The following is a 12,153-nucleotide window of genomic DNA, read 5'->3' on the forward strand; positions in this document are numbered from 1 at the left end:
GAAATAAAAATCCTCAGAGCCTCTTGCAAATCAAAGTTTTATTTCCAGTTTTATTTCCAGTGGCTTCAATGTTTGACTCAGAACCAAACAGAACAGAGGTTCAAATTTGACCTCTAATTTCTAAATCCTTTTTACCCTGTTCCAGTCTTTCAGTAGTAAGAACCATCAGATTAGAAACTAATTTTGTCTGTACTTTTGTCCTTTATAAACTGCTGAATATCACTGTATTACATCTATAAGCTCTTTCAGATGATCTGAGAAAAGCATACTTAGAATTCCTCTTTCAAACTTAATTTGCAATGATTTTCTTGCTGTAATATGAGAATAAGTGAAAAAGATAATTGATTTCAACAGTAAGCAATTACACACAATGACTTTTCTATAGCAGTTGTCTAATTAAGAGACTACGAGCCCTGCATATCATGCCTTGGATTTAAGCATTGTTTTTCAGGTATGCATATGATATGCAAGATGCATAACTTTTTGTGTTCTCTTACACTGCAGATGCACAAAGATACTTACTACAAAGTTTTAACCCTTCACAAAGAATTTATGCTTGAACATTTGATCTGAGTGTGAAGGAAAGAAACAGCTACTGTTCAACAGAGTAAAGATATCTGAAGGTTATCAACATCAATAAATAACATCTATGGCAAGGCTGATCCAAAAAGTGACACTGGCCTAAAAATAACTTGACAAAATTAACAATGAAAGATTTTTTATGAATATGAAACATGCATATGCACAGATGTCAGTTATATAACCCATTTCTTATATCATTAAAGAGTAAACACCAAGCTATTCTTTCAGCTTATCAAAACACAGTAAAAAGCAGGCACATTCCCTTTCCCATATTTCTCTCCCCTAATTAACAGATTTTTTTTAACTGCCTGTCTTTTATCACTGCAGCAGAATCTCATCTGCCCCCTTATTGTCAGTTGCTACATACAAATGCCTATTGCTCCCGAAGGCTTTTCTCTAAGAAGCAACAAAAGGATTGCAGGCTCATACCTTAACCTCTTGGCTGGCAAAAACCTCCACATCAACCCCACAGGCAACCAGAGTGGAAACATCACAGTCCATGCTACGGGCTGGCATCCCCCGCCTTTGTACACAGAGTTAGGCAAGCTCAGAGTCACAAACGATAGAAGCAAACAACAAAAGGATTTAAAAAAAAAAAAAATCTTCAGTACTGCAATTGAACAGTCCAAGATTCAGTTTCAGTGCTGGCAATGCCTGCAAACCTCCAACACGAGCTCTGTGCACTTAAAGTGAGTTGCTGGTTGCCTGTCCCCTGTACACCCACCAACTGAGCAGGCACAGCATAGTAACAGCGCTATTCCATCTCTCACGGCAATGACATCACCACAAAGACTGACATAAGCTAAATCTATTTTTTTCAACCCTTTTATCTCTAGGCAGCACAGTGGATCAAATTCAACATGATTATGTGCTAAATCTGAACTCGGACTAAATCAATTCAAGCAGCGTTCACTGTCAACTGAGTCATAGCTGTTGTTTCAGCTGAGTGCTTATGGTGGCAAAAAAAAAAAAAAAAAAAAAAAAAAAAAAAAAAAAAAAAAAAAGGAAAGAGATCGCCTGACACTGAAAGCTCCAGTCTGAGTGTAAATTAACCCACCACTTAAAGCCACTAAGCTCAAGGTAACATTTGTTACTTTATTATACTTTAAATTCTACAGCAGAGCACTAAGTAAAAAACCCTCAAATCAACAAAATCTCAGCACTCTGATTTTAACAGCTCTAACTCCTCTTTTTAATAAAGCACACTCTATAACCCCACATGGGATTAGAGAACATCTCGTCCTGTCATCAGCAGTGATCAACATGCTGCAAATTTGGAGCCAGTGCCTCTCATCCACGTTGCACTGTGACTCATCTCCAGGAAGATCAGAGGCATGTCTGTGTGTGATTTGGAAGTCAATACCCCTTCAAAGAACAGAACATGAAAATTTCCTTGAAATTAGGACTTCACACTAGGCAACCTTTACACCATCCATCCTAAGGGTTAACCCTTCACAAATACAACCATGTTCAGCAAATGAAACAAGTAGAAATGAAGATGCTTTATACCTGCTGACTCAGTGATCTGTTTAATCGTTGCAACATTTATCATTTTTTTAATGATAGAAATAAAATATCTACATGTCTGGGACTTCTAAAGTGGTCTTTTTCCCAGACTGGCACCATTATTTTTCCTCTACCATTTCATTCTTGTGATCCATAAATTACTCTTAATTGTTGTAGGCCTAGAATTGGCATTTATGGATATGCCAGATTAATAAGGAGAATCAAATATTTAACTACTGGTATGAACCTAGGAGCAAGTCATGGCTCAGTGTAAGAGACTGCTCTGCTTACCTCCACTTCACTCACAAATAAACTCCTAATGATACTAATATTAAGTGTTAGGAGGAAATTCTTTACTCTGAGAGGGCAGTGACATTAGATGCTGAGACAGATAAGCCAGTATCTCTTACCAGAGCATTGTTTTCCAAGTTCTATTCAACAATTTTCCCACTTTTCAAATTGTATTTATAGCAACCTCCCCTAAGATCCAGGAAAAAAAAAAAACAAAAAAAAAAAAAACCAAAAAAACCCCCACATCCCAGCACTAAATATTTTACAAACCCAGATTATAGAGACCAAACAGAAATAGAAGAAATAGATAGGGCAGCAGAAGGCAGAAAATGAATCAATATTGTTTGTCATGATTATCAATTACTTTGTGCACTGTCACTTAATCACTGTCAAGATTTTTCCTAAGCCACAGGAAACCACTGTTTAGAAAGAATTTGAAATTAACATTTTTGTGAGTGTTTATAGACCTTTTATTCATATATTTGAATATAATATGCATGTGGTAACAGAGAAAAAAAGCTATAAAGGCCTGATTGAAGTTGTCAGCAGACAGCAATGGAAAAATCATGGCATCAGGAAAGTGAGAAGCCAGTGAGTACTATCAAAGAGCTGGAAGGAAACATTGAAAGCAAAGATGAGTCTTGTGTCTGAGTCTTATGAAAGTTTTAACAGTGACAGAGCAACAGGATGAAAACAAAACAAGCATTTGGGAAAGGAAAAGATCAAGAATCAGATGATGATGGTCTCTAAGGTCCGTTAGGGCACCCAGAGTGAGGGGGATGCCTGGCCTGAGTGTGGTTTCACAGCAGTGAAGGAAAGAAGATCTTACATTATAGAGCTACACTGGATAGTTCTGGATTTTTTTTTCCTTTCTTCTTCTTTAAAAACTGTCACCTATCAATTTCAATAGCCTTAATCTTTTTATGAAAACTGGGACCTGATGTGCAAACTGACCCGTTCCACTTCATGATTATTCCTGCACTTCCACTGTTACCTCCTTTCAAAAGAGAATCACTGCATTTTTTCCATTCCATCTGAATAAAGAAACCTTACTGGGATCACAATTACTTTCACTTATTGCTTCTTCTTGCCTATTCCAAAGTACAACCTAATTTTTCCCCTTATAAAACCACTTTAGCTCACTAGGGTATTTTAGTGAGCTCTTTACAAAAATAACCTAGTTGGTTTTGTCTCCTGAAAACAAAGATTACTCTACAAAGCTTTTGAGTACTCCAACTAGTATCTTTCAATATATGTCATATTCTATTTGTTACTGCCCACTACTCATTTGAAATCAAGACATATTCTTATGTGAATGATTTTTTCAGGGCATTCATAAATTCTTTATAGTCTCACCTAATGTAAATGAAAAAAAAATTAATTGAATGCTTTAAAATTTGTTAATATTGACTTATTTCTCCAGTTCAGGAGACTTGCTTTTCATCCAAATTTAAAGAGAAAGCATTTCATTTTCTTTCAAAAATTTTCTTAGCTCTATCTCTAGATGGTCTTGCTAAATTCAGTTCACCAAACTCCCAAGAAAAAAAATTAAGCTATGTCGCATGCATATTTTAAAACATTATATTTAGTAAATAGAAATTGATATAGATAGACTGCACTTCAGCATTGTGCTGATACTCATTCAGGAGGTTCTCCAGATCACAAACTGGTACCAGTATGTAACTCTACTGCCATCCTTCACCAATTTTACATGGAGTTTAAGACCATGACCACAAATTCTGAGAACAGAAAGCAGAGAGTTTTGAGCAGTTAATCAGAAGCTTCTTAATTTGTTTCAGTGTTTGTCCATAGTAACAGGACACGTTGTGCATGGAATCCAAGGGGCACCACTCGCTACGTGTGAATATCTCAGAGGGCTGAATTCAGGAGCAGTTGAGGCTCATTTGTAAAATCAGGCTGAGCATGGAAATGCTGAGTTTTCACAGTTACATGCACAGGCATCAGACAGCTTCTAAAATTCAGAGCAACATTCCAGGTTATTGTTCACAAGCACCACTGGATTCGGATGATTAACACTTGATAATCAGGTCCTGTTTTTTCAGCAGCTTTTATATTTTTATTTCCTCAACCAGAAGGAAAATAAAAGCCATGTCATTCTTGCCAGGAATCTTGCATTCTGGGTCTGTACAGTTCCTGGGACAACAGAGCCTTTACTCCTGTGTGTGGAGTTGTTTTCCTTCTGTAGTTCCTGCTGTGTCTCAGGCTAACACACACGAGCAGCACCACAGATTAAAGATTTTCAAGCTCAACGCTCAAGTCCTTAAAACAACTGCTGCAAAATCTTGACCCTCCTTTTGCAAGCAAACTACTACTGATTTAGCCTTAGGGAAACATCACAGGACCTCACAGTAACATCAGCCACGTGATAACCAAAACCAGCAGCTAAATTCAGATCCTGACTTTTTTGCTCTCTGGATGAAGCTTGTGCTTGTTATCACTGGTACTAGAGGGGTTATTTCTGTAGCAGCTCTGCCTGCAGGTGCAAACCTTACTGAGTCAATGTACAAATCCAGAAAATAAAAAAGAGGCCTCCACCAATGACCCTTTGAGGGCTGAATGAAACACTGGGAATGGATTCACATGATGGCTGATTGAAGTGCTTTTGATGATGTGCATCTCTATTGATCTCGTTCAGCCTGCTACACAAGTAAACAGCATTTAAACCATGCTCCTACCTGTCAGTAGGAACATACTTTTACAAATATAATCTCATTTTAAATGGAATTATACATGATAAATAATTTCAAAACCCCCTAAAAATTTAGAAATGCAAGAGACAGCCCTGAAAAAAAAAATCCAGAAAAAAAAGACAGCTCTTCCAATTTCTTTGTCTGCAACAGAAGATAAGAAAGGCCAATCAAACATCCTTCAGGAGCAAAGTTAGCCCCTTCAAAGAGGTGTTTCACAAGGACATAAAGAAAATAGAACACTGAAGACTGGGCAGAGTTCAGCTCAGCCACAGAAAGAATTTATTTTTTTTCTCATGACAGTGAGCATTGGCTTGTGCTGAGATCAATTACCCCCCAAAAGAATGGAAGCACCAGACAAATCCAGCCAGAGGAACACGCCAGCAAACAGAATGGCCATCAAACTGCTTGGAAATATGTATTTTAAATAGAACATTTAACTACCATTTGCAGTAAATAAGGAACACTGAATTATCCAACATCTACAAACCCACTGATGTTTCCACAATGACTCTGACCCCCAAGCTAAAGTTTCTACAAATCCCAAACCGGCATCAATTGTTGCCAAAAAAAAAATGGACTCCAGTTCACCCCTTCTCATAATAAATAATCATGCCTATGAAGAATTTTAAAAACACAGAACCTTGACCAGACAAGAAAAGTTTAATTAAACTTAGAATAATCCTAAATCATTAAATTCTTCATACATGCAGAGACTTTTGATCTTAGAAAATGCTTTGGCTGGCTTTGCTTTTAGGAAAGGTAACTTTTCTGTATTTTAAGTGATATTTTGCTTTTCTGTAGACAATAACTTTGTTAGTCACACTTCTAGGTCTTGGAATCTGAGGGTATCCAAGAAAATAAAACAAATCATCAGCATCATGAAGGATTTCTCCCTCTTTAATAAAGATAATACCAAACAACTCAAAGGCCTGCACATGATGGGAGAATACTTCACTGACTGCATAAACAACTGTGTCAGTCAGGCAGCATCACTCTGCTGTCTCATTTGGCTACACACAAGCTGCAACTGTGAGTCAGAGCTGCTCAATTATTTTAACGTGACTGTACCATTCATAGTCCTTCGCTTCCAAGTAAACTCAGGGAGGTGTGAGGGGGTGGAAATCTGTGCGTGTGTCTTCTGTCAACTCAGAATGGTTACAAATCCTTTTCTGTGCCAGATCCGTACAGGAAAACAACTGTTATGGTCCCAAACTGCAAATTCCTCTCCCTGGTAAAATGAACTGCTGCAGTTCAGTAGTCAGGACATCCTTGATTCGTAGGGTGAACCCATGACCATGTACAGAATATATAACACACACATGAATCTCTGGCAACAGAAGAAGATCATAACCCTGCAGAGTAAGCTGAATTTATTTGCAGCCTAGCTACACAGGATCATTGATAAATTGCATAGGTTTCAAATTAACAGAACTAAACATAGATCCCCACATGCTGGTATACACATTGCCAGTATAAGCAACAGATTTGGGAATTAATTTCATGGCTCCAGCATGGATAGCTAATGCAATGGGAGATGCCTAAGGGTTATCCAAGACACACACACAGGCTTGACAGACCTGATCAAGGACCTCTGGAAGATTCCTCTCCTCTGAACCATCAGCCAGAAGCCTCAAGAGGTTCTTTAAGATATTTAAATTAGCACTTATTATTTGGGCAACTGTTCAACACACTCACTGTTCAATGCACTCCACAGACTATTAGAGTGGGATTTTGCTGATCAATCACTTGCTCTGTAGTTTAGGATGGGCTGAATTTCTCTGCAGCCTCTGACTGCTAATGAGATTTCCAACAACAGAAACATAAGCACCTAGCACATATGCACATATGTATAAACTGATGCTATAATTTAAGTGCTAATCCTGAACTGAATCCTACACATGAAGTTATCACTGTGCCTCGATTTCTCCAACAGCAAGACAGGAATGGTGATACCTGCTCTGTCAATGCATCCAGTATTAAAGAGCACATATAAAACAGATTTTTATGCTGTCTTTAAATTTATAAAAGTGATAATGACCAAAGACTACAAAACAGGTGAAGTTCTTACACATGTTTATTCTTGCAGTACTTGAAAACAGAATTAAAACCAGATCCTATAAAGATTCTGTACAAGATTCACGCACAGAGGATGCCAGGCCAGTGCTCTGACAGCTGCAGGAAACTGAAATCCCAAGCACCTCCCTCAGTTCCCAGCGGGAAGATGGAGGTGCTCAGGGGCTGTCACAGGAATAAGACACTGAAGAAATGGATTCAATTCTTCACTACCTTTGAAGAAGAAAGAACTACCTTTGTGACCTTGGATGAAGAGCATGGTGGAACACACATTCAGAATGGCTCAGAGCTTTGTGTTTTATTTAGATTTTAAGTGTAAGCTGGGCAGGACAAGGACGCTCCATTACTATTTGTTATTTAATGAATGATGCCAGTTGGAATAGGTCCGTTATGCTCCTGCCTAAAACTCTGATTTGCAGTTATCCACGAGCTCTGTTAACAGCTTCAAAATGTATTTTTAAATCATTTCCATTTACCCTTACTCATTTCAGACTAGCAAGGGTATTTAACATGCCTGTATGTTTTCCTTGTCATTTCAGATGCTTCATCACAGCAAAATGCCCTTGAAAGAAGAGCCTGGAATACCAATGCTCACTGCTGTGAGAGAGACCAACCTTATCTCTCAACTGCAGCTCTGCACAGGACACGCAGGTGAGAGATTTAATGGCTGTGCTGAGAGAAAACAGCATTTACTGCCAAGCCAGCAGAAGCAGAAAGCAGCCCAGTTCAGAGTGTGTGTGTGGGGGGGGGGAAAGCCCACTGTCAAACAGCATGCAGTCAGACAGCAAATAATGAAGCAATGAATAATAGATTTCTTACGTAATTGCTAATTTATCCTGATATTATAGGGTGAGATTTATATTGCTGCAACACTTTAAAACAAATAGTCTCTTCTGTTAATCCCCAGATTAAACTGCAGACAAAAAAAAAAGGTGTTAATACTTAAAATCTGCAATATACAAATATTAATTCTTGTCTTCATTACAGATGACACTATTGTCTATTCCGAAAAATCCTCTGCTATTATTTTTTTATTTATGTTCGAAAGACTGATGGAGATTAGATCCAATGAGACCTAAAAGTCAGGTATAAAGATTCCAATGACTCTAAAGTGAAATAAGGATACTGTTAAGGAAGGGGTTTTTTCCTCCTAGAGCATGAACATGATGATCAGGAGGAAAAAAAAGAAAGAAATCTGAGCAAATCTAAGATATTAGTGCACTTATAATGTATTTATAAAATGGATTTATCCTAGTTTCCCCTTGCAAGATTGATTTCACAAACAGAAGAAAGAGACCACAATGGCCATTTAAGAGCCTGTATCTTATTTGAAGACAGATTAGATTAAGATTCCCCCTTTTCCTCTCCCCAGCACCCACACTTATTTTCCTAACTAGAACTCAAGAAAGAGTCTTCCACTGACCCAGCTCAGGAAAAGGCCAGAACCAGTTCCATTCCTATGTTCTGAACTCTCAGTTTATTCAGTACTTCCATATTTCTTACAAAGTGTGATACAGCTCTAAAGAGACATCAACAAAAATAAAATAATTAAAAATTTGAACAAGAACTAGTTCCTTTAGAGGCATTTCATATATGAGCTATCAGTGTAGTTTCAGAAAGTATTTAAAACAGTTCCAAACCATTTAGTTGTTCTATATGTTGGTCCACTCTCTAATAAAAGAGGTTGACATTGCATTGTCAATATTAAATTGACAGTAATTAAAGAGCAAATACATTAAAGTACAAGTGAGTGACAGAAGATTGATCTTATTTCAAAGCAACTGATCTATATTTAAACAGTCAGCTTCCTTTTGAAACATGGAGCTTCAAACAACAGACCCAAGTGCATGATACTCCCCAAACCAAAGCATCTGCCACTAGTAGAACATTTCCATACAAAAATTCCAACTCATTCTACTTTTTATAGGAAAGTAAAAAAGGAAAAAAGGTTTAGGAAAGCCAAAGGCAGAAGGGGGAGAACCCAAATATTTGGTCCAACTAACCAACAGCAAGTTTAGCTGTTACTTTAGAATACGGTGTATTTGTAGGTATTTTGTTTCGTTGGGGTTTTTTTGGTTGGTTTTTTTTTTCATTCTACTTCAAGTAATTCAGTTTTTATCAGAAGCCCCTGTCAAAAATGGAAAAACCAGAAGTAAGTATTTCTGTAAAGTTCTGCAAAAGTTCTTCAGAAACAAGACTTTCTCATCCTCTACATTTTTATTCTTTAATAGCTGCTTATAATCTCCTGGTTGTTTCACACCTCTGCAAACCCACCTTATGAACTTGCTTAGCTTTGGGAATATGCTGGTTAATTTTTTGTAGATTTCACATTAAGTGGCTACACACATTTGTGACCTAGAACTGATTCCTAAACCACACTTGCAGTTACTCCAGGTAACTAAGTCTGCCAGGAATATTCTGAGCTTAGTTTTGAGACCCAGTAGTGTGCAACAGTCCACAGCTGTGCTGCTATTGTTGGTCATGTTTAAGATCTTTTAGTTGCCTCCACTCCCAGTCACAATCATATCCCAGCTTTAACAATCAAAAATACTTTCTCTAGTGACTAATGGACCTGTTTAATTTTTTTTCAAAAACTGTATTAAAACATTCCAGTTCCAAAGGTTAAAAAACCCCATATATTCACTGGATCTCAGAAATTGTAAAGTAAAACTTTTATGAAGTCATAACTTCAGTTCCACAGCAACTGCCTTTGACTTGTGCATGTCCAGACAACTCAGATGCAGACCCAATAATCTGATGTTAGTTGTCTTCTGCAGCCAAGTCCATCTATCACTTTGTCCAAAGTAGATTTAAACATCCAAATGAGGGCAGTCTTTAACAAAAACAGTAGTTAAAATTATCTGTTAGTACACAGTGACTTTACCTGCTACTCAATTCTGCATTCCTAATCACAACCACTTGTGCCCCAGTTAATTCCACTCTAAGTTTTGCTCACAACCTTATCACAGCTGCCTTCACCTCATCACCAAGCAATGCATATTTAGTTATGTTTGCCTTTTTTCACAAGTAAGCTCATCAAATTATATGAGAATATTTATTGGTGATTTAACTTTAATTTGCTAATCATTTTTGCAATCTGTTAACACAATTTCATGGTAATATTCTATTCTGGTTACATGAATCAATTCACAGAAGTTATGGATATAACTCCAATTAAAAGCTTATCACATAGCTGTAGACCACTTAATTTTCTCTTTAGTCACTTAAATTAGAACAATGCAAATAAGCTATGAATGGAGAGTGCTGGCACTGAAGCACTCAAAAATTTCAACCATTAAGAGTTAATCCAATAGCTTCATTTTGTTTTTACAGTGCACAGTATCTCAATTAAGGGGGAAAAAGTGTCTGAATAAAAAACTCCAGTCCTCTTTACCTTGTGCCCTTTGATGTGAGGTGCTCCATACTAAAGTTTACCATAAAATATGAATTTGTTTCAACGCCTCCTTTTTCCTTGCAGCAAGCAGAGCTGATTGTTTCAGAAAAACAGAGAAGCTGATTGTTTCCTCATTGTTAAAAAGACAAGAGAGCTTTAAGTATTAATTTGCAATTTATTATGGATTTTTAAAGTAGTATCTATGCATTTTAGTCATAAACTGAGATTTTACAGTCAGAACTTCATATTTATCCTTCAACTTGAGATGGACAAGCAAAATCCTACTTTGATTCGCTTGAGATCCCACCAACGCTACAATTTCCTCAGGCCACGGAGATAAATTTAGGCTCAGATATTACAACACATAGCAAGAGGCACCTTGGCTGTACCACCTGCTCTCTCAAAGGATCACTTGTTTCATTTCATGGCCCTTTGTTTCATTTCATGGCCCTGGTTTCAGTGACTTATACAAGAAGAAATTCATGCTCCAAAATGTGTGTAACATAGGAAGGTCACAACTGTTTAAATTAGCACTTAAAAGAGTGCTAAAGAGACTTCCAAAATTGGCTGATATCCAGTGATAGCGACCATTTCTCATGGCAAGGATAAACCCTACAGCTGATTCAATAATTTAGTCGAGGAATGAATTTCAAAGTGTCTCAAACACGTTTGTTTTTCTGTCACACACGGAGGCAACCGAAGACAGTCACAGACCAAGAAACATTCCATGAAGATAACTGAATTACAACTTGAACAAGGAACAGTGTCTTATCTTTCGGACAGAGCAACTGAAAGAGTTACTACTTCCTGTTCTGCCAATGTCTTGTAAATCCTAAAATGTAATGGCAATGTCTGGGTGCCATTTACAAAGTATTTTACATACACCACCAAAGCAGCCAAATTTCTGAAGGGACACGGACCAGGCCCTATACAGCAACCAGATTTTTAAAAGAATCAATTTCCCGATAAAACAATTCCTGTATCAAGTTGCAGATTGTCCCAGGGCAGCCTGCTGTATGTTAGACTGTACTAAGAGAAGCCCACTGAAGCCTTCAAGGCATCACATTCACTGTAGTGATCGACATAATATATACAATTTGCACATAAAAAAACCCTTACTAAGCACCAGCAGAGTCTCAGTGTGCCAAGGCTACAAGCCAAGGGAGTGCAGTGGTCACTGACCAGGGGCACTGTGACAGGGGCATAAACTGAGCCCACCTGGCAGCAACAGAAACCCTCAGGGACTGAAACCACACTCACTGATAAAGACATATATTCTGGCATCCCTGAAGACAGTCCCAACTTGCTACCTTGTTTCTGTAAAGGTACAAAGGAAAGATGGATGACAGACAGCTTTCTATATCAACATCAACTTATGCTTAGAGTTAGCTACAAAGCTGTAAAATAAATGTTCAAAAGCTACTAAATATCACAGGATCATAGCAGGGACCTTTAAAGGTCATCTAGTCCAACCTCCCTGCAATCAGCAATCTGTTGAGTCTGACCTTGCCTATTTCCAGGGATGGGCCATTTTGAAAGTACATAGATTACAAAAGCTTTTCTGGAAGACAGAGTAGTTACCAAGTACAAAATCAT

The 12,153-nt window shown here is 37.7% G+C and overlaps 2 protein-coding genes across 3 annotated transcripts in view; both read right to left on the reverse strand.

Moving 5' to 3' along the window:
• CYP39A1 (cytochrome P450 family 39 subfamily A member 1) overlaps positions 1–12,153 on the reverse strand; it is a 349,396-nt gene that overhangs the window by 271,377 nt on the left and 65,866 nt on the right. The window lies entirely within an intron of this gene.
• The window catches only part of RCAN2 (regulator of calcineurin 2), a 79,315-nt gene that overhangs the window by 36,871 nt on the left and 30,291 nt on the right, over positions 1–12,153 (reverse strand). The window contains exon 1 of one of the 2 annotated variants that reach the window (XM_066314669.1): positions 1,012–1,732. The exons of the other annotated variant lie outside the window; for it this stretch is intronic. Within the exon in view, the coding sequence (XP_066170766.1) occupies positions 1,012–1,098 (87 nt within the window). The 5' untranslated portion in view covers positions 1,099–1,732. Of the gene's footprint in view, positions 1–1,011; positions 1,733–12,153 lie in introns of those variants that run through there. 2 annotated transcript variants of the gene reach the window in all.

The sequence above is a fragment of the Sylvia atricapilla genome, chromosome 3 (genome assembly GCF_009819655.1).
Source record: "Sylvia atricapilla isolate bSylAtr1 chromosome 3, bSylAtr1.pri, whole genome shotgun sequence".
In the NCBI taxonomy this organism is placed as follows: Eukaryota; Metazoa; Chordata; class Aves; order Passeriformes; family Sylviidae; genus Sylvia; species Sylvia atricapilla.